General features: G+C 43.8%; 1 protein-coding gene across 6 annotated transcripts; it reads right to left on the bottom strand.

Annotated features, from left to right (window-relative positions):
• Positions 1–11: 11 nt before the first annotated feature.
• MRNIP (MRN complex interacting protein) lies at positions 12–18,057 on the bottom strand. Of its 6 annotated transcripts, XM_007169855.3 has the most exons (9): positions 17,466–18,057; positions 15,341–15,400; positions 9,325–9,407; positions 5,484–5,559; positions 4,065–4,222; positions 2,329–2,416; positions 1,953–2,054; positions 1,673–1,836; positions 442–594 (listed from the first exon to the last, which is right to left on the bottom strand). In XM_007169855.3, the coding sequence occupies exons 1-9, from the start codon at positions 17,529–17,531 to the stop codon at positions 579–581; spliced, it is 813 nt and encodes a 270-aa protein (XP_007169917.2). In that variant the 5' UTR covers positions 17,532–18,057; the 3' UTR covers positions 442–578. The 6 variants fall into 6 exon arrangements, with proteins under 6 accessions (XP_007169913.2, XP_007169916.2, XP_007169914.2 ...); XM_007169851.2 differs by lacking the exon at positions 1,673–1,836 and having other exon boundaries at positions 12–594; XM_007169856.3 differs by lacking the exon at positions 1,953–2,054.
• Between the last annotated feature and the right edge of the window lie 3,273 nt (positions 18,058–21,330).

Raw genomic sequence — 21,330 nt, 5'->3', positions numbered from 1 at the left:
TATTTAAAAGCAACTTGGGGAGCCCTGTTTCCGGTGGCACAGAGATCAAGTGGAGAAGGGCTCACTTAACAAATATGTCTACATTAGTAACACATTAGTTTCAATTCACAGATCATCATCAAAGTCCTCTCCGGTTTTAAAGAGGTCACACAGTCGCACGAGTGAAGAAGGCTCCTGCATCCCTTTGACCAAGGGCCCACCCTCTACCCAAGGGCCTGTGCCCCCTGACTGCTCGGGGGTCTTTCCGCAGAGCCTCTTGGGCCCAGGCGTGGGAGCGTGTGTAGCCTGAGGAGGCTGGAGTGCACCAGGGGTCCTGCAGAGGCCTCCTTCCCTTGGGGTCTGGGTCCTGGGGGTCCCCTGCTCAGCCCGTGCTGCCCGGGCTGGCCTGGGGCCTCTTTGCAGGGGGGTCAGGGGCTCCGTTTCCAAATGTGAGCTGTTTCCAAGTGGCGGAAGAAATTGTTCCCACATAGGAGACATGGTCCTGACGTGCTGGGCAGGACACGGTGGTTCCCCCCGAGGAACGACGAGCTCCCTGGTGTCCCAGTCCTCCCGACTGCTTCCTTCTGTGACCTTCCCTGTCAGGCCAGTGTGGTCCTGAGGTGGAAACACAAGATGATGGCCATGTTCTCCATTCAGAAGAATGCCCAGCAGGCTCAAGGGACAAGGAGAGGAGGGTCCTGTGCCTGTACTAGTCCTTGACTGTACCTCTGGGCGCTGACACTTTCTGCTCTGTGCTGTCTACTATTCTGTAGCCTGGCAGGCTAGGGACATGCCTTGATTTTGAGGTTTAGCAAAGCACAGCAAATAAATGCCCTCTCCATCACTCCAAATCCTCTGCCAAATTCCATGACCAGGCTTCCCAAAAAAGGAAGATGTTCTCATGTGATCAGGGGATGTCATGGGGACCTTAGCATCAGGTGAGGGAGTACCTGAGGGGTGCGAGCAGGAAGGGCCCTAGAGACCACCTGGAAAGACCATGTGCTCATTGCCAGGCAGCTGGGAAGGTCTCTCTAGAACCATGTTCAGGGTTTTGAAGCTGTAGAAGTGGCTGCACAGAATACCCCAGGGGATGTGACAGTGACAGAGGCCTGGCTTCTCCCTTCTACCTCAGGAAACGAGGATGCATTGAAAATTGGGTTTCACTCCTAGAAAAGTGGTACAGATGAACAGGTTTGCAGGGCAGAAATAGAGACACAGATGTAGAGAACAAACGTATGGACACCAAGGGGGGAAAGTGGCGGGGGGGTGGGGTGGTGGTGTGATGAATTGGGCGATTGGGATTGACATGTATACACTGATGTGTATAAAATGGATGACTAGTAAGAACCTGCTGTATAAAAAAAATTCTAAAATTCAAAAAATAAGAAAAAATTGGGTTTCACTGCCTACAAAGGAATTTGAAAGCAATGACAGGAGGGACCCTGCATCACCACCCCCAGGCAGTATGGAAGAGGCTCTGTGGGCAGCTGTTAGTGATTCGAGACTGCCAGCTCTGCCACTGATTCGCTGTGACCTCAACTGAACCTTCACCAGCCTTAGTTCCTCACCTTCAAAACAAAACAGGCTTGTGGTGAGAATTAGTGCATAAAAAATGTTTAGCCCAGGGACTGGTACATCAGTAACTGTCACACTCATTATTCTGTAATTTGGAGATTCGGGGCCACATCCTTACCTGGGGGTCACACAGCTAGTTAGTAGCAACACCAGAGTTTGACCGCTGCCTCTTGGCTTTGGACGGGCACTCTCCACTACTGTCTGAAGGTGGCCAGGATGACCGTGGCCTGTGTTGGGGCGTGGCAGCGACAAATGCCTGGCAGAGTTCCTCTGCCTGGGTGCCTGTGGCATAAAGCAAAACCTGCATTCTGCGGCCTGGAAGGTCTGCTAGGTTTGAAGCATCAGGAACAAGAGCAGGTCCTAGGTGAAGAGAGTGCCTCAAATGCACAAGAACCCACCTGGATAACTGAAGGTGACAGTTCCTCAGAAACCCAGGGCAGGTCCCAAGCTGAACAGTCTGACAAAGACCCGGTACTCCATGCAGGATGAAGGGAACGGTCCTGATGCAGAAAAGCCCTACTGGTCAACCTAGATTGCCTTCAAGGCATCAAGCTGCCCTTTTGACCCCGAGTTAACATCAGTGACAGGAGGAGCGTGGCAGGGAAACAGTGCAGGCCAGAGAAAGGAGTTGGCTTAAGACACAGAAAACAAGACACCCATGTGGGAAGTTGGGCTTTTAGGGGGTGTAAGTCTGATACTTTAATTGTCCACAAAACAATTAAAAAATCCTGTATCTGCTCAATGGCCACTGGGACACTGCCCTCAATCACTGACCTTCAGGGACTTCAAGGTGACCTCACAGTTCCTGGAGTCCTGGACATTAGGGCTGCATGGAGGCTGGACTGTGCTCTGGCTCCGTTTCCTGGCAGAGGGAAAGTGCTGTCAAGGATCCAGTCTTTCTTGTAATTACAATGGAAAAGAATCTCAAAAACAATATATATATATATATATATATATATATATACACACACATATAAATGTATATATATATATAAAAAACGGAATCACTTTGCTGTATACCTGAAACTAACACAACATTGTAAATCAACTATACTTCAATAAAAATTAAAAAAAAAAAAGAACCCAGTTCTACCATTGAACAGTGGCCCTTAGTCTGACTTGGTGGTCACCTGGTCTGACACCTAGCACAGGTAGGGACCTTGCCATCCCTTATAGCTTCCCAACTGGCTGCTCAGCTTCTGCCCCACTGCCAACAACAGGTTGCCTAATGACATCTAAGGCAGTCCATTTCTCTGCTCTATAGCTTGTAGTTGCTAGAAAGTTCTTATTCTGAACTGGACTCTACCTCCCAATAGCATCTGCCCCGGAAGAGCCATCCTAATCTAGATGAGGCAGTCTCTCAGGAAACTCACTGAGGGACTTCCCTGATGGTCCAGCGGTAAAGAATCCGCCTTCCAATGCAGGGGACACGGGAATTAGGACCCCGTGTGCCATGGGGCAAGTAGGCCCTCACGCCAAAAGTACTGAGCTTACATGCCACAAACTACAGAGCCCACGCACTCTGGAACCCGCGCGCCACAACTACAGAGGCCACACACCCTGGAGCCTGCGCACCACAACTATAGAGAGAAAACCTGCGCGCCGCAAATAAAGAAGAGAAAACCCATACGCCACAACTAGAGAGAAGCCCGCGCACCACAATGAAGAGCCCGGGTGCCACAACGGAAGATCCCGCATGCCTCAATGAAGATCCCAAGTGCTGCAACCAAGACCCGATGCAGCCAAAAATAAATAAAATAAATAAATAAATCTTAAAAAAAGAAAACTCACTGAAATGCAGATTAAGACTGGAGAAGAGGGGCTTCCCTGGTGGCGCAGTGGTTGAGAATCTGCCTGCTAATGCAGGGGACACGGGTTCAAGCCCTGGTCTGGGAAGATCCCACATACCGCAGAGCAGCTAGGCCTGTGAGCCACAACTACTGAGCCTGCGCGTCTGGAGCCTGTACTCCGCAACAAGAGAGGCCGCGATAGTGAGAGGCCTATGCACCGCGATGAAGAGTGGCCCCCGCTTGCCGCAACTGGAGAAAGCCCTCACACAGAAACGAAGACCCAACACAGCCATAGATAAATAAATAAATAAATAAATAAGTAAATAAATAAAAATTAGGAAAAAAAAAAAGAACATCAGCTTTAAAAAAAAAAAAAAAAGACTGTAGAAGAGACCCATGAAAGTCAGGTCTTTCCTGCTCTCAGCTAAAGGTTCCCAGGCCTTTCGGCTTCTCTGGCCCCACTTCACTTTTCCAACCTTGCCCTTAAGTTCTTCCCTGAGGTCAGTGCAGTCTAGATGTTCAGAATTAAGTGGGCATCATAAAAGGCGCCCCCACTGGAATCCTGCCTAGCCCTCACCTCTGCACTGGCTGCACCTGGTGCCTGCTGGCTCACATCCCTCAGGCTTCCTGCTGGCCACAGGAAGCCGCTCGTCAGTCCCCCCAACCGTAGGTCAGCGAGGTGGGCATGGGTGAGGGCTGGATCGGCTACTAGCTTGGCACCTTTTTCTAGGCAGGCCTGTACTGAAGGGAGGGTCTGGCTTCTCTCTCTTGGATGAGGGCTGCCTGTTGAAACACACTCCTCCTTCTTCCAGCTCCAGTTCCTTGGAGTCCCTTTCCAGATACTTCAGCCAGCGGTTCTCTGAGGGCTGGAGTTTTTCCTACAGGATTGGGAAGTAAGTTTATTCTCAGAGTTGGAAAGCAGACACCTTTACTGAAAATCTCCAGTGCAACTCCGAGGCCTAAGGGCCTCAGGACCCATGTCTGTGCCGCCACCAGGAAAGGAATTTGATTGGAAGGTAACGGGAGACAGATATCTTGAATGGAGCACACTGGCACACACTTTGGGAAAGCTGCAGGTCACAAGAACTTTACCAAGAACTCTGCAAATGTCCACACTCCCTGGCCCAGTAGTTCCAAATGAACACAAAGGCATAAAGATGTTCCAAGTGTTACAAATAATAGCAAATATTTATAGTAGCAAATGTTTGCAAACATCCTAGATGCCCAATAAGAAGGGAATAAATATTGCCATATCCACTATATTCTGTAGGTACTTTTTAGAAATGAAAAGAATTGAAAGCTATATAGCAACATAGAAGATATGATGTAAGTGAAAATTCCAGGATGCAAACAAGTGCTTCTTACAGAAGGAATGATGAAAGATTAAGTCTGTAAGTAAAGAAATTGGAAGTATAGACCCAAATATGCAAGAGCTGATGTGTTAGTGTGCTTACGAGCATCTCCCCTATTTATTGATATAATAAAAATACGAAGAGCACCTGGAGGGTGGGCGTTGCCAGTGTGATTCTGTGAGCAGAGGTGGGGCTCTGCCAGGGAGCCTGTCAGTTGTTCCCACTCCCCCTGTCCCTGGCAGGACACAGTGTTCCGCGTACCCATGGCAACTTGGATGTACCAATGGCGTCACCTACTCAGTCACTCAAGCTCTTACACGCACTGCCCATCCAAACACTGTTTGAGCACCTACTTTAGCCAGGTCCTGGGAATGAACAACTGGATGTGAGCCCTGCTGTGGGGCTCAGTCTGGAGAAAGGGAACATGGAAACCCAGGCACTTTACAACAGCATGCCTTCCCTACCACAGGTGTGCTGAGAGTGCTGTGGGACAAGGGGAGAACCACAAGGAGGTGAAGTTCAAGCTAAGTTCAGAAGAATTCACCAAGCAGCCAGAAGAAAAAGCTCTTTCACAGTATTGTAATTATTTTACACTGCTGTCTCCACACTTACGAAAGGGATAGGTTTATTCATTTTTGTGTTCCCTGTAGCTTTAAGCCAAGTGCTCATCATTCGGTGACATCAACAAGCATTTGCTGAACAAATGAGGAATGAATGAATAAATGAACCCCCCCTCTGTGACAGAGCTGGCTCAGGTAGCTGGGCTGAGATGGTGCTGCTGACTTACCTGCAGACTTGCAGGCGCAGGCTGCCGAGGATGTGCATTTTCCTCCTCGTCGGCATTTATGGATTCTTCCAGAGACCTTAGGGAAAGATTGTACAGTTGTCCTTTGTAAAATGACCAGGAAGATCAATCCTGGACAATCAAGATGGGAACAGCAAGATGCATGGACTTGATGTGGATATCAAAGCCTGTTTAGGGGAACTTAGAACTTATCTCTGTTGTTTCGATGTGATTTGGTAATCTTCCAGCAGTTCAGAAGGCAGAGGGACCATCTGTTACTTGGAGCAAGAGGAAAAGTGACACAGGGCAGAAGTGGCACTCTTAATCCAGAGACCAGAGTTTGCATCATGGCTTTGCCAATGACTGGCTGTCACTGACAGTGTGATTCTGGGTATATCACTGTATCCCAGTTTCCTTATTTACAAATGGGGATAATATTGCAAGGGTCACTGTGAAGATAAATGAGACAATACGTGTGCATGTGCCCTGCTCAGTGCCTGAACACAGAGACTAATGTCAGCTGAACTCTGATAGCACAGAGTCCCTCCCATCAGCAATGGAGATGTCCCCATTGCATAGGGTCATATGAGTGTCTTTACAGTTGTATTATATCTCAACCACTACAAGAGAAGGCATTTTACTGAGCTTGATGTGTCACAGTGACTTCATCCAGCCTCCCAGGGACAGCAGGGCTCTTTTACCACATAAAGCAGAGTAAGGAGCTGGAAACTTTGCAGCCTTGAGTAGGGCTGGATGGCCAGTGAAAACATTCACAGTGCAAGGACTGAAGGTTAGCGCCAAAGCCACATCCACCCATGTCAGACAGGGTTGTTACATCACACGATCAGATTGGAGCTCTCTCTAGAAAACTACAATGAGAACCCCAACTCTACCAAATGTGGGCACCTCTACTTCAGTTTCTTCATCTGTAAACAGAAGCCAATGATCCTCACAGGGTGATGAGGAAGATGAAATAAGATCACGCATATGAACCGCCTACCCTGCCACATGGTCGATACTCCAATGTCCAGTTGAGCAGTGTCCTACCAGCTACTAGCCAGAACTCTGCTCACCGTACTATGATTCAGGAACTCAACTCCATCAACTACAGAACATCTCTCAGCAATATGAAGGTAATGGTCTGTCTTCTCGCTTCTAATGTTACCCCTGAGAAGCTGGGTGTCTACTGTGCTTGTGTAGGTGATCTCTCTTCTCTCCAGCTACTTTTCAACTCCTCCCTTTGTCTTCCATGTTCTGCAATTTCATTATGTTGTTGTGTCTAAGGGCAGATTTTTTTTATCTTTTAAAATTAACTTATTGAGGTATAATTTATAATTAATATACACTAAAATGTACCAATTTAAGTGTACAGTTAGATGAGTTTGGTAAATTATATCTTTGAATCTATTACTCCCATCAAGATATAGAAAATTTATTGAGATATAATTAGCAAGATATAGAAAACTGTCATCACCCCGAAGTTCCCTTACATGCCTTTGTAGGTGATTCCCGCTCCCCAGAATACCACTCATCCCTACAGTATGTGGTCTTTTGTGTCTGATTTCTTTCACTTAGCAATGTTTTTGAGGCTTGCCCATGTTGTTTTTGTTGCTTAGTATTCTATTGTATGAAAATACCACTATTTGTTTATGCACTTGCTTTTTCATCTTTCATTGAATCTATTTATTTATTTTATTTATTTTTGGCTGTGTCGGGTCTCAGTTGTGGCACGTGGGCTTCTCTCTAGTTGTGGTGTGTGGGTTTTCTCTTCTCTAGTTGTGGCACACAGGCTCCAGGGTGCGTGGGTTCTGTAGTTGTGGTGCACGGGTTCAAGAGCATGTGGGCTCTGTAGTTTGCAGCACACAGGCTCTCTAGTTGAGGCGTGCGAGCTCAGTAGTTGTGGTGCGCAGGCTCAGCTGTCCCACGGCATATGGGATCTTAGTTCCCTGACCAGGGATCGAACCCATGTGCCCTGCATTGTAAGGCGGATTCTTTACCACTGGACCACCAGGGAAGTCCCTTCATTTGCCTTCTGATGTTATCTATATGTCTACTCTTTCAGCAAAATCACACTATCATCTTGATTGCTATAGTGTTAAAGTGAATCTTGAAATCAGGCTGTAGAAGTCCTCCAGTTTTTTCTTTATCAAAATTGTTTTGGCAATTGCATTTCTATATAAATTTTAGGATCAGTTTGTCAATTTCTTAAAAAAAAAACCAAAACTGCTGGAATTTTGATTGGAACATAATGGCAGACTCTACAGATCAATTTAGGATGAACTGACATCTTAACAATACTGAGTTTTCCAATCCATGAACATGTCATATTTCTTCATTTAGATCTTCTTTAATTTCTCTCAGCAATGTTTTGTAGTTTTTACTGAAAATTTCTTGCACATTTTTGGGTTATGTTTATCCCTAAGTATTTTATTTTTTGATGGTATTATAAATGGTATTTGATTTTTAAAATTATTTTCCAACTGTTCACTGCATTTATATAAAAATAAAATTTAGTTTTGTATGTTGACCATGTATCCTTGTGATCTTGCTAAATTAACTTATTAGTTCTAGTAGCTTTTGTATAGATAGGCTCATTAGGATTTCCTACATACACAATGTTTTCATCTAGTTTGGGATTTACTGTGTTTCCTGAATCTAAGAATGTAAGCCCTTTGATTCTGGAAAATGTTCTGTTCATTTCCCTGAAAATATTGCCTTTGTCCCCTTCTCTTTATTGTCTCCTGCTGGAACTCTTCTCTGTATCCTTCATGTCTCTGTACTTATATTTTCCACCTTTTTGTCTTTCTGTGCTGTACTGTGATTAATTTCTTCAGATTGATCTTCCATTTCACTAATTCTCTCTTCAGTTGCACTTGATCTGTTTAATGGTCCACTAAACTTTTAATTTCAATGACTATACTTTTCATTTCTACAAACTTTTTGGTTGTTTTTTTTAAAAACTGGTTATTTTTTAAAGTCTCTTGCTCCTCATATTAGCAACTCCCCTCTTTTAATTTCATTAAATATATTAAACATGAAATATTATGTATTCTGCTCTTTTTGGGTCTGACTTTTCTGTCATTTCTGCTGTCTTTTGCTCATGTTGACATACTTCCTTAAGTAAGTTAAATGATTTTTAACTTTGGGTATATGCTCCTTGGAACTTTATATGTGGGAATTCTTTGATGCCTGGGTTGAAGATGTATTGCTCCAAAAAGGAGCTGCATTTACCTCTGCTTCCTGGAACAATTTAAAAATAAGTTCTCAGCTTGAGACTTTTCACACAGCATGTGTAAAAGGCTTAAAGGCCATGTGACAGATTCCTTGTGCTTATAAAATCCTGGAGCAGTATTTCCCTGCTTCAGTCAGTGCCGAGGTCAACACAGGCTGGGTCCCTGCTACGGAGGGGGTGCATTTCTAGTTCATTTGTATGCTGAGGGTGTAGTCCTTTGGGGATTCAGCTTTATGTGGTGGTCTCCTATGGACCTTCCCACAGTGAACAGACCCTCGGCTTTGTCTTTGTCTCCTGCTTCCCTCCCAGATGCATGGAAGCTGAAGGGCAACAGGTTTCAATCGCCTCAGCAGCCCAGCTGTGTATTCTCTGGATTTTGGCTTTTGCTTCATTTTTGGCCTCTGATGGTTACTTACCTTCTTGTCGTCTCTTCAGTGCATTTAAAATATTGTGGCTGGCATTTTTAATTAATTTCAGTGGGAAGATTGTTCAATATCTAATTGCCATATTGTAAGACATGGAACTCTAAGGGATTTCTCCATCATAGACTTCCACCACCCACTCAAGATAAAAACAGGGCAAGATAACCATGCCTCCCTCAAATGACTATACCTGAGTGACATCTCTGAAATCTGCAGCAGATTTAATTTTTGGACGTGGTGTCTACAGTCAGCACCAGAGCCCTCACCGTAAGCCTGAGAAACAAACAAACAAACAAAAATATCAAGTTTAAAAAGTGTTGACAGAATGCTGAGAAATAGATCCATTAGAGATGCAACCCAGGGAGGATAAAACTGTACTTTGCAAGACCCAAAGCACCATGCAGGAACCCAAACAATGATTGCTGTTTCTGCAGGGATTTATAAACTAACAGTCTCAGGGACTAATAGTTTCAGTCTATCTGGCTGCCCACCATCACCCTGAACTTTATATATCAAAGCCAAACTCAACCCAAAATCCCACACAAATTGGTTAATGAACATAAGAAATTCAGAAGAGAAGTAACGCAAATTGCCAATAAACATATGAAATGATACACCTCACTCACTCATAATCAAAAGAATATAAAATAGATGAGATACTTTTTTTCACTTAGCAGTCACTCATTTGTTCAATAAATATTTATTAAGCACCTATTATGTGCCAGGCCCTGAACTAGGTAAGGACAACACGATACAGGAATGGACAAACACTACTGTCATCATGGAGCTCATACTGTAGTGAGAAGAGACAGATAATAAGCACATAAGTCACCTATATGGCCATCAGATGGTGAGAAGTGCTTCTGAGGAAAGTAAGGCAATGAAGTGGGGTGGGGCAGAGTGGGGACACAGTAGACAATTTTATATGTGTGTTCAAGGAGTCAAGGAGTGGATCACTGAGAGGGTGATATCTGAGCACAAAATAGGAAGAAACAAGCCACGTAGGTACCTGGGGGAAGAACATTCAGCAGAAGCAATGAAACGGAAAAGAGTGCAAAGACCCTGAGCCTGGCATTTTGGAGGAACAGTGAGGAGGCCAAGTGGCTGGAGCTGAATGGTCTAGGGGGAAGACAGTAGATGAGGTTTGAGAGTGTAGGCCCTGTTACAGGCAGAGTCAGCCTTATAGGCATGAGATCTGCTCTGCTGTCTCCATCTTGAAATTCTTAATAATCTTTGAACTTGTATTGTGTAAGTAAAGTCTGATGAGATAATGAAGCATATTTGTGAGTCGTGGACACCAAATGTGTCCACTGTTTCTTGTCACTCCTTTTGCATACAGCATGCCTGATGACTGAGGAGCACAGAATCGCAGTGAACTCACAAGGTGTGGGAGTTCAGTGAGACTCCAAGTTCAGACGGTGTGCGCAAGTCTTTTTTTTTTTTCCCAAAAAGAGAACATTTATTACTTATTTTTTCCTCATTAGAACTTTCTTTACAGAAACACAAAGTAAAGCACAACAAAAGTACGTGGGGGGCAACCTTAGCCTGAGAGGCTGGGCTTTCCACTGGAATCAGAACTTGCTTCTGTTGCAGAAAGGAGGCAAGGGTATTCTAAAAAACATGAACAACCAAGGAAACGTGTCATATCTTTTCTTACTCCTGTTACCTCCCTGGAATAGCCTATGCTGAAAATAATAACAGAAAAAAAAGGGAAAGATAGGGCAATCTTTCCCAGTTCCTTTTCCTCTCAGTACTTCCTTACTCATCAGTGAGCTAAAGGTTGAGTATGGGTAGAATGTGCGTGTATCAAGCAGTGAAGTAAAAATAGTTAATTTTGTGCAACATCTCCACTGTTATGGTAGGAATGAAATATGTAGGCATGTATGAGCTACAAAATACAAATTGTGCAACTTTGATGATTCTACGTATACACCAAATGCTCTTATATTATTCTGCATATGTTCCGCATATGTACTAAATGCTCTTTGCATTTATAACTGGTGTTGCACAATATAAATGGTGTTGCACAATTTTAAATGTTAGTTTTTCTTTACACAGGAAGATATTAAATAGTAAATTTTAAAACTAGTAAACAAAAGACATCAGGAAAAGTCAGGAGACCATGAAAGAAAGGAAAAGCTTAATATTCTAGTACCTTTAATAGCAGTTTTTTTTCTGCTTTTGAAAAGGGGCCCCACATTTTCATTTCACATAGCCCCCTGCCCCAACCTGGCCCTGTCTGTAGGAGCATGAATGTTGCTCTAACCTGGAAGGTCTGACATGACCTTGCATATGTCTCAGTAGAACCCTTCAGCTGTGGTGCTGAGACTGTATGGCAGAAGCAGATGACCAGTCAGGAGGTTGCAGCAAATACTGAGGCAACTCAGACCACTGTGGTAGCAAGTGGGCACAGTCTGGGTATATCCTGAAGGTAGGGCTGACAAAATTTGCTGATGGATCAGATGAAGAGTGTAAAAGAAAAAGAGGAGTCAGGGATGAGTTCAAGGTTTTTAGCCCGAACAACTAGAAAGAGGGACTTGGCACTTAAGAGTTGGGGATGACTGTGGGAAGAGCAGGTTGGTGAGGGTAAGGTGAGGGCTTCGTTTTGGGATACAGGTTTGGGATGCCTGTTAGATATCCAGCAGAGAGGTAAGTGGTTGGAAGCATACACAAGTTCAGGGGCAGGCCTAGGGTCTGAGATGGACATTTGAGAATTGTCAGACTGTCTCATCTCAGACGACCAAGGGAATGAGTGTAGCTAGACAAGAGGTCAAAAAACTGAGTGCCAGAGCACTCTAAGGTTTAGAAGATGAGGAGATGGGAAAAAACTAGCAAAGAGGATTGAAACACAGCCAGGAAGATAGGAGGAAAACCAGGAGCAGGATGACTGGAAGTCCAAGTGAAGACAATGCTTCAAGGAGGAGGAAGTGACAAACTCTGACAAATGCCACCAATAAGTCAAGTCACTTGAGGACTGAGAACCAACCATTATTTTTAGCAACACAGAGACCATTGCTGACTTTGACATGAGCAATTTTAGTGGACTGGTGGGGAGTGAAATCCCATTTGGGGAAAGTTCAAGTGAGAATGGGAGGAAAGGAACTGGAGAGGGGAAAGGCAAAGTTTAAGAAGACTGATAACTGACTTATGGTTGCCAAGAGGGAGTGGGTTGGGGGAGGGATGGATTGGGAGTTTGGGATTAGCGATGCAAACTATTATATATAGAATGGATAAACAACAAGGCCCTACTGTATAGCATAGGGAACTACATTCAATATTCTGTGATAAACCATAATGGAAAAAAATATGAAAAAGAATGTGTGTGTATGTGTGTGTGTGTATATATATATATGTATATAAAAAACTGAATCACTTTGCTGTGCAGCAGAAATTAGCACAACATTGTAATTCAACTATACGTCAACAAAATAAATTTAAAAAAAAATTCTAAAATGACTGACAACTTATGTCTGGCATAACCGGTAAGGTGTATGCTCTCCTGCATAGCAGAGACTGCTTCCTGAATACTGAAATGCATTCTCCCCTCATCTGGGAGCAGACTAGACTACATTTTCCAGTCTTCCTTGCAGTCAGGTGTGGCCATGAGACTAGGTTCTTCCCAGTGGAAGGTAAGCCACTTCCAGATCCTTCCTGGGTAGCTCCTCCCTGATCTTGCTCCTTTGAGGGGCAAGAGGCCGTGGGAGACAAGCCTCAGGGAATAAGAGAACCTCAAGATTACAGGTGCCTGGGTCCCCGGATGACCATACCAAGGACAGCTGCCCTGCTGATCTCAATCTCTCCCAGGAGTGTTACAAGAGCAAGAGAAACAACTTCTGTTGCGTTAAGCCACCACAATTTTGGTGTCTGTTTGTTACTGTGGCCTAGTTAGTCAAAAGCCATATACCACTGCACAAGCATGGGGGTGCTGAGAGGAAGGCAAAGCTTCCTCAGGAATTCAGAAATACATGCTGACATCTAAAACAAGCAGTAGTCACTAGCTATGAGCCAGCCCCTGCCTTCTGAGACCCAATCTCAAGGTAGGCCTCAGCAGCTATACTTACTGACAGATGACCAAATTGTCCCCACTCCCACCCATTCCCAACTGACTGGACCAGCGGTGGACATCTGAATCAACCATGTCCATCAGATTGTTTCTCCCAGGAGTTTATAATTGGGACTCAGCTATTCCAGTTGGTTTGAAATAAGATTCTGTGGTCTGTGAGTGGAGTATGTTACTGTGAACTGGGAACAGAGAGGAAGGGAAGGAGAGGAGATAGGGACAGAGGGAGGAAGGTATAGGGAGAAACTGGGTGAAGGGAGGGGAAGGGAGGGAAAAGATGATGCTTGTGTTGTTGGCAGCTTTTCAGTTCTTAGGGTTGGTTCTTCAAGGGGTCAAGGATGAAGCTCCTCCCTTGGATCCCCCCAAGATACCCCATCACCTTGCTAGTACATTTTCAATTTTGCTGAAGTGTTTTTTCCCTATTATTTGCAACTAAAAGAACCTTGGTCAAAAGAATTCCTCTGGTTTAACGTCAAGGAATTTGTCCTAAGGAAATAATTGGTCAAGTGAAGAAAGAGGTGTTTGTAAGAAGCTTCACTGCAGAGTTGTTCGTAACAATGAAAACTAAAATCAACCTAAATGCCCGTCAATGTGGGGTTTGGCACTTACTCATTCAACAAACATTACTTGAGCAAGCCCTGTCTATGTGACAGGCACTGTGCCAGGTGCCAAGAGTATATCAGCAAAACATACAAAAAAGGGTATATAAGTGTCCATCAACAGACGAGTGGATAAAGAAGATATGGGGTGTATGTATGTGTGTGTGTGTGTGTATAGACACACACACACATAGATATATAACGGAATATTACTCAGCCATAAAAAAGAAGGAAATATTGCCATTTGCAACAACATGGACGGACCTAGAGGGTATCATATTAAGTGAAGCAAGTCAGACAAAGACAAATATCATATGATATCACTTATATGTCAATCTAAAAAAATAATACAAGTGAATTTATTTACAAAACAGAAACACACTCACAGACATAGAAAATAAACTTATGGTTACCAAAAGGGGAAGAGGGGGAGAGGAATAAATTAGGAGTACGGGATTAACAGATACACACTATATAAAATAGATAAACAACAAGGATTTATTGTATAGCACAGGGAACTACATTCAATTTCTTATAATAAACTATAATGGAAAAGAATAAGAAAAAAAATATGTATAACTGAATCACTTTGCTATACACCTGATACTAACATAATATTGTAAATCAACTATACTTCAATTTTTTTAAAAAGGGTATATGGGTAAAATAGGCAAAGCCTCCGTTCTTATGGAACTTACAGTCTCAGATGGACAATACTCACATAAACACACTCGTCTATATTTCTGATCAGGGTAATGAGATTAACTAGGGGAAGCCCCAACAATGAGCACAAAGGCCCTAAGAGGGAAGCAGATTTGGACTGTTTCAAGGTCAGAAGGAAAAGCCCCTACGGCTGAAGGAGGAGAATGATGAGATGAGGCTGGAGAGGTGGCATCAAGGGCTGGAGCAGGTGAACAAGGGGCTCAGTGAGGACCCTGTGATACTAGAGATCAGGTGGGTCGGTAAGTATGGACTTGAAAAGAACTGTGATGCTGGGTGAAAAAATTGGGCTAATAAGAGCATTTACAACACGCTCCCTTCAGTCCACATGCTCTTTCTTCTCCTAACTACCTTCACACCCTGCCTGCCCCCTCTCACACCCCTGCATCTACCAACAGCTGTCTGCCCATCCCCAGTTAGGTCTGATTACTCAGTTATCTTCTTACAGACCCCTGTACTTTCCTCTCATTTTGCTCAGTCTAGTTTTAAATTACACGTGTGTTTTAGTTTCTCTTCCTGTTCCACAAGAGCAGATCAGTGAAGGCAATAACAACGTGGTCTTACCTTCCATTGTGTCCCATGCCTGCATACAGAAGTTACTCAGTAAATACTTACTGACTGAATAAAAAACGGAAGGTAGCTTTCCAGGCACTGCTCCATTCATTTCGCTTCCTGAAGGAAGATGATCTTAGGGAGCAGGAGCGCTATGTCTAATGAACTTGAGCCAATAATGGAACACTGGGTTCCATGAGAAATATGCTTCTGCAGGGCTTGGTCCCACCTGCTTCCTGGTATGGGTATTAGACACTCTGCTGCTTGGGACTCACCCGCAAAAATGACTGCTTCTCTCCACAAGCTTTGCATGTCCATTTGAGACTCTTTTTCACCTACAATGAAATTTCAGAATTATAGCTAAAGTAATTATTTGAAACAGGTGAAACTGGATCAGAAATAATAAAGAGATAAGTGGAAAAGAATAAAGAGTCCAGAAACAAACCAACACATGTATGAAAATTTAGTATATTATAAAGGTGAAGAAAGAAGAGACTATTTAATAAGTGGTTCTGGGAAACTGGCTATCCATATGAAACAAAGTCAAATTAGATCTCTACTATCTGTGGTTCTCAAAAAAAAATTCCATATTTCAATTCTTGATAAATCTGACTAGATGGATTCTCTCTTAACATGATAAAATGCCTTACATCCAGCTCTAAAGCTGCAGAATCACCACCAGCATTCCCATGAAAGTCAAGAACAAGTCAAGGATCTGCACTATTATTTACCATTTTTTTCTGGATGTACTAACTGATGGAATTGGAAAAGAGAACATAGCAAGAGGTATGAAAATGAAAAGGAAAAAAAAAAACCTATCCTTATTTATGGATGATATGATTTATTTCTTTAAAACTCAAGATAATCACATGAAAAACTACTAAAACCAGTAAGACAATCTAATATAGGGGCTAGGTAGAAAATTAATATATCTTCAAAAATTAATATAGCTTATAAGCAAACATCTACTTAGAAGAGATAATTAAAGAAATAAATCCATTTGTAAAGGCAACAAAGAAAATGTTATCAAGGGGCACCAAAACTGTTTTAAGAGATGGAATGAAATGCCATGCTTAACATCACAAAGATGTCTCGGTTGATTCATAAAAATTAACATGATTAATATGATCCTAATACAAAAACCATCAGGGCTTTTGGGGAAGTACCTAAAAGGATTCTAAGGAGGACAAGCAGCATCTATTACAAATTTAAGTGGGTATATCCTAAGATTCCACTTCTCAGCATCTACCTTCAAACACCATAAAAATACTGTGTATCTTCTACAGGTACATATGCAGGTAAGAAATGCATGAAAAAAATAATAAAAGCTCTGGAAGGACACACAGTAACTGGCTAGCTCTGGGGAATGAAGATACAGAATTCAGAGGCTGTTGAAATTAAATGAGATGTGTGAAACTGCCTGATACACAGCCGACTTGGAATTAAACTGTTAACCCTCTTTTCCCACTTGGTTTCAAATCACTTTTCAGAGTTGAAAATGACCATGAGAATACGAACTACATTATATATATAATAATTTAAAAGTGGAAATGATTCCCATTTATTCTCAACTCCTAGAACCAAAAAAATGAAATAAGTAAAAAGTTTCTAAGCCCCTAAAATGACCCTTACAAAGTTACAGCGAACTTACAGGTGCATACCCAGCCTCTTACTGGCTTTTAAACATACATTTTGTATGTTTGTACATACATTTTGTATGCAATTTGATGCTACCCTTCTTCAGGGCACAGCAGATTAGCAGATTACCAGAAGCGGATACAATGACCACCTTGACAGCATCAAGCAGGGAGACAGAACGTGATTCAGGAAAGAACAGGTTAAGTGACATCACCTATTTTACGTCTTGAGTCAGGGAAGCAATACGTTTTAGAAACTTCGATTATCCTGTTTAAAGGCGCGAGATTATTTACACTCTGAGTAGGCGTCGAGTCCCTCACTACGGTCAGAGCCAAAGAGTGCCAGCAGGGGTGCCCAGTCGTGCCTCAGTTTTTAAAACTATCATTTCCCTTGTATTTAAATGAAGAAAGAGCCATTTTGGGGGCTAGGCTCTGCATACAGGAGGCTATCCTCTACCCTCAACCTGGTGTGCCCGACCACCCGCTAGATAGAGTTCACGAGGCCGCCTCGGCAGAAACCATTATGCCTGGTTTCTGCGAATCTTACCACCACCAAACAAAAAACGAAAAAAGCCAGAACGTTATGGAGAAGCGACATCAATAAAACCTAGTTCTCAGGACAGACATCGTCAGTTGTCCGGGACCCAGACACACTCCGCAACCGCACGAGACGGCGCCCACGCCTGGGGGAGGAGGTCTGGCCCCCGCGACCCCACCTCGTCCTGCCCGCCATCCCCGTGCTCTGAGGAGAGGAAGGCCCCACCTGGTGCGCCTGGAAGAGGCGGCAGCAGGAGCACCGCAACACCCGAACCCGCTGAGGGGGCGCCATTGCGACCGCCGTCGCCGCCGCGCGTGCGCCGCGCTACCCTGTCCGCCCTGGCTCCGCCCGCTTCAGGAACTCGGGCCCCTCTGGTCTCAGGCACCGCCCCTGGAGAGCGTGCGCCCTGCGCTCGGGCCCACTGGAGCTTCGCCTCTAGTGTGCACTTGGGCCACGGGGAAGCACAGCGTTAGTCGGCGGTCAGCTGGGAGCCCTGGCGACCTCAGGACTCGGGCCGTATCTCTGCTGCCGAGTCGAGCGTTGTTTGGGGTTTGCGTCAGTCAGGTCACCGGTTGTCTGTCTCAGCCCGAAGCAGTTCCCGCCTCTATCCAAACCAGCTTTCCGCCTGGGCTCCCTGGGAAGATTGAAGTTGCAAGGGCTGGGTCTCCAGCCGCCGCTGGGGGTCCGGCCTTTGCTGGTACAGTTTCTTCTGCTTCTTCAAGTCGGGGAGAGGGAGCCGGAGGGCGCCTCCCTGCTCGGGCCCACTCCCTGGGGCCCACGGTAGGAATTTGCAGGACCTCTGGTCAGAGGTGGTTAGTTAACGTTTGAGCCGGAGCACCGAGAATCCTGGGAAAATAGGCAGTTCACCAACCCTACGCTTCTCAGAGAGGGAAACGGAGACGCCTGGCGGTTGAAAACGAAATCAGTCCTTATTGCAGTCCCTAGGAAGACCCGCTCTAAAAGGTGGAGCCCAAGTCCCAGTCTGGGCACAGAGGAAAAATATTGCACCCCTCATGTCCCAACCTCACCTTAACGCCAGCCCGCCAAGACATTCCCACGTGCCTGACAACATAAATAATCTTAAAAGAAAATTAAAAACGCCCAATCCTGACAAGGATGCTGATAGAACGGTAAAAGGGAAGAACAATCTGGCAGTTATCTCTATCCTAATAATCTGAATCACGCAGATTTATTGTTTATGCAGTAGTGTTAACTGAAGTATAACAGGAAAAAATGGAAATAAGTATTCTAAAGAATGGACCATTATGCAGGTCCATTACAAAGAGTTCGGAGTGAAAATGCTGGCATGTGTATTGTTGGGAAGCAAGGAGGTTACAAAGTGTACATAATATCGGGTAAAACCAGGCATTATTTATTTCCAGATGTGCACGGGCAAGGGTTATAAATGGTTTAAACTTTTTAATATTGTCCAAATTTTGCACAATAGCATATATTAGAAAAAAACAAATTAATTAAAAAAATTATGTTTGAGACTGAATATGCGAACAGAGAGTGACCAGACTCCCTCATCACCCCCCAAACCACAACTTCTACAGCAGTCAGGACTTGGTCAATGACTGCCAGTTGCCCTCCTTTTTGCACCTCCCCACTTCATCTCAGGACCAACCAAGAGAACGCCAATTATGCTCCCCAAACCAATTACATAAAACATCCTGCTTCTGGTTAGCCAGCCTGTTTCCCCACTAGCAGCCTCTAATCAGAGCACACCTGAAGCCTTCCCTTGCTTTCACCATAAGGCCTTCCCACTCTTCTGACTACATTTTAGTCTCTGCCAAACGCAAGTAATGGTGGCTGACTTCTTTTCTATAGCAAGCTCTGGATAAATGGTCCCTGTTCTCATTTGGGTGGTTTTTGTTTATCTCTACATGTCTCATTGTGGCTGAGCTTCTGGCAACTACAAAGAATGTTTTGTGGTTAATGAAAAGAGAAGAATAAAAATTTCACACGTGGTATGAGTTCAACTTTGAAAAAGACAAATATAGGGAAGAAACACCAAAATAATTAGTAGTCTTAAATACAAGGAAAAAATTTTTTTCTACTTTTGTTTTTTTCCTCCTTTCTGCAATAAACATGTAATCCTTTAAAAATTCATATACGTATTTTTTTTTTGGAAATTATAAGAATGACTTGAATGGTTTGGTACAACATATCACTTGGTAAGGAGTTTTAAAATATACAGTTATATTTACTTTCAGAACACAAATATATTTAAAACTTTATTTTTATTATCCATTTATTATTTAGTGTTACTGTTCTTGTTAAACATTTTATCATGCGAGGTTAAATAATGGATGAAAGTACTATTTTATTGTACATTTTTGTACCTTCTTTTATCACGTAAAAAGGATAGTGTCCTCTTTTATGTTGTTTACTTTCTTTGGTATATTCTCAAATTTATACTTCTACATGGCATATAAAACATTTATTTAAATTCCAGGACTTCCCTGGTGGTGGTCCAGTGGTTAAGAATCTGCCTTCCAATGCAGGGGACAAGGGTTTGATCCCTGGTCGGGGAACTAAGATTGCACATGCCACGGGGCAACTAAGCCTGCGTGCTGCAATTACTGAGCCCGTGCGAAGCGACGAAGAGCCCGCTCTCTGTAACGAAAGATCACGCATGTCACAACGAAGATCCCACGTGCCGCAACTAAGACCCGATGCAGCCAAATAAATAAATAAATATTTTAAAATTCCAAGTTATTTAAATCTTTCTAATTGATTACAATCAATTTGACTCTGCCAATTTTGTGGAATTCTTATGTATATCTCTACTTAATTTTATTATGACCAAGAACAGTCTTTTTTTTTTTTTGGCTCCATCAGGTCTTAGTTGTGGCGCGCGGGATCTTCGTTGAGGTATGTGGGATCTTTCGTTGTGGCACGTGGGCGTCTCTCTAGTGTGGCTTGCAGGTTTTCTCTTCTCTTGTTGTGGCCCGCAGGCTCCAGGACGCGTGGGCTCCAGAGCACGTGGGCTCTGTAGTTTGCAGCACACAGGCTCTCTAGTTGAGGCACGCAAGCTCAGTAGTTGTGGTGTGCAGGCTTAGTTGCCCCGCAGCATGTGGGATCTTAGTTCTCTGACCAGGGATTGAACCCACATCTCCTGCGTTGTAAGGTGGATTCTTTACCACTGGACCACCAGGGAAGTCCCAAGAACGTAGTCTTTCTAGCAATAAATTCTTTGAAATTAATTTATGACAAAGCATGTAGTCAGTTTGTGTAAATACTGGAAAGGAAATTACATTACTGACTTTTTGTTGTTGTTGTCATTAAGAAAGAAAACAGCTGTTCAGTTTCCTTGATGTTGTTTTGCTGCATTTATCGAGAAGTGACTCAGCAGTTGTAAACAAGGTAAAATCATGGAGATTGTTATTTTAAAACCATCCATAAAATCTAAAGAGATAGAAAATAGATTGGTGGTTCCCTGGAGCTGGGGGAGGGTACACGGATTGACAGCATATGGGCAGGAGGCATCTTTCCGGGGTGATGGAAATATTCTAAAGTTGAATTGTGGTGATGTTTGCACAACTCTAAGTTTACTAAAAAATCATTGAATTGTAACTTAAAACAAGTGAATTTTATGGTATGTAAGTTTGCCTCAATAAAGCTATTAAGTTTAAAACCAAAAAACAGCCACAGAGATGTTATCTTTTAGTACAAATAAGAGTGACCCTGTGTTGGGGGCAAACGCTGGACATGATGATCAGCTCCTGCTGCAAAGCTAAGGGGTCCTCATGGCTCAGCCTGTTGCCCGTGTCCCCACAGTCTGCTTTCTGAACCCAAAGGCTTGCTGCAGCCCAGGCCTGAGCACACATGTCCTGCACCTGGACCCAGGCTGTTTATACCTGCAGAGCAGGTTTCCTCTGCTCCTGCAGGTCTTCACAGGCCCTGCCCAGCCTGCATCAGCAGCTTCCATGTCCCCATCCTCCCTAGGGGTCTTGAACTCCCACCTCCTGTGAGAGACTAAGTGTTGGGAACCTCTGGAATATGGCCTGGGCCCCATACCTGCCTGGGGAGAAGCCAGGAGGCCGAAGCAGTGGTTGAGGGTCACATTAATTCTCTATACACAGTG

This window comes from Balaenoptera acutorostrata, chromosome 2 (assembly GCF_949987535.1).
Source record: "Balaenoptera acutorostrata chromosome 2, mBalAcu1.1, whole genome shotgun sequence".
NCBI classification, from domain to species: domain Eukaryota; kingdom Metazoa; phylum Chordata; class Mammalia; order Artiodactyla; family Balaenopteridae; genus Balaenoptera; species Balaenoptera acutorostrata.
Note: the sequence above shows the minus strand (reverse complement) of the source record. Positions and strands in the feature narration are given on the sequence as shown.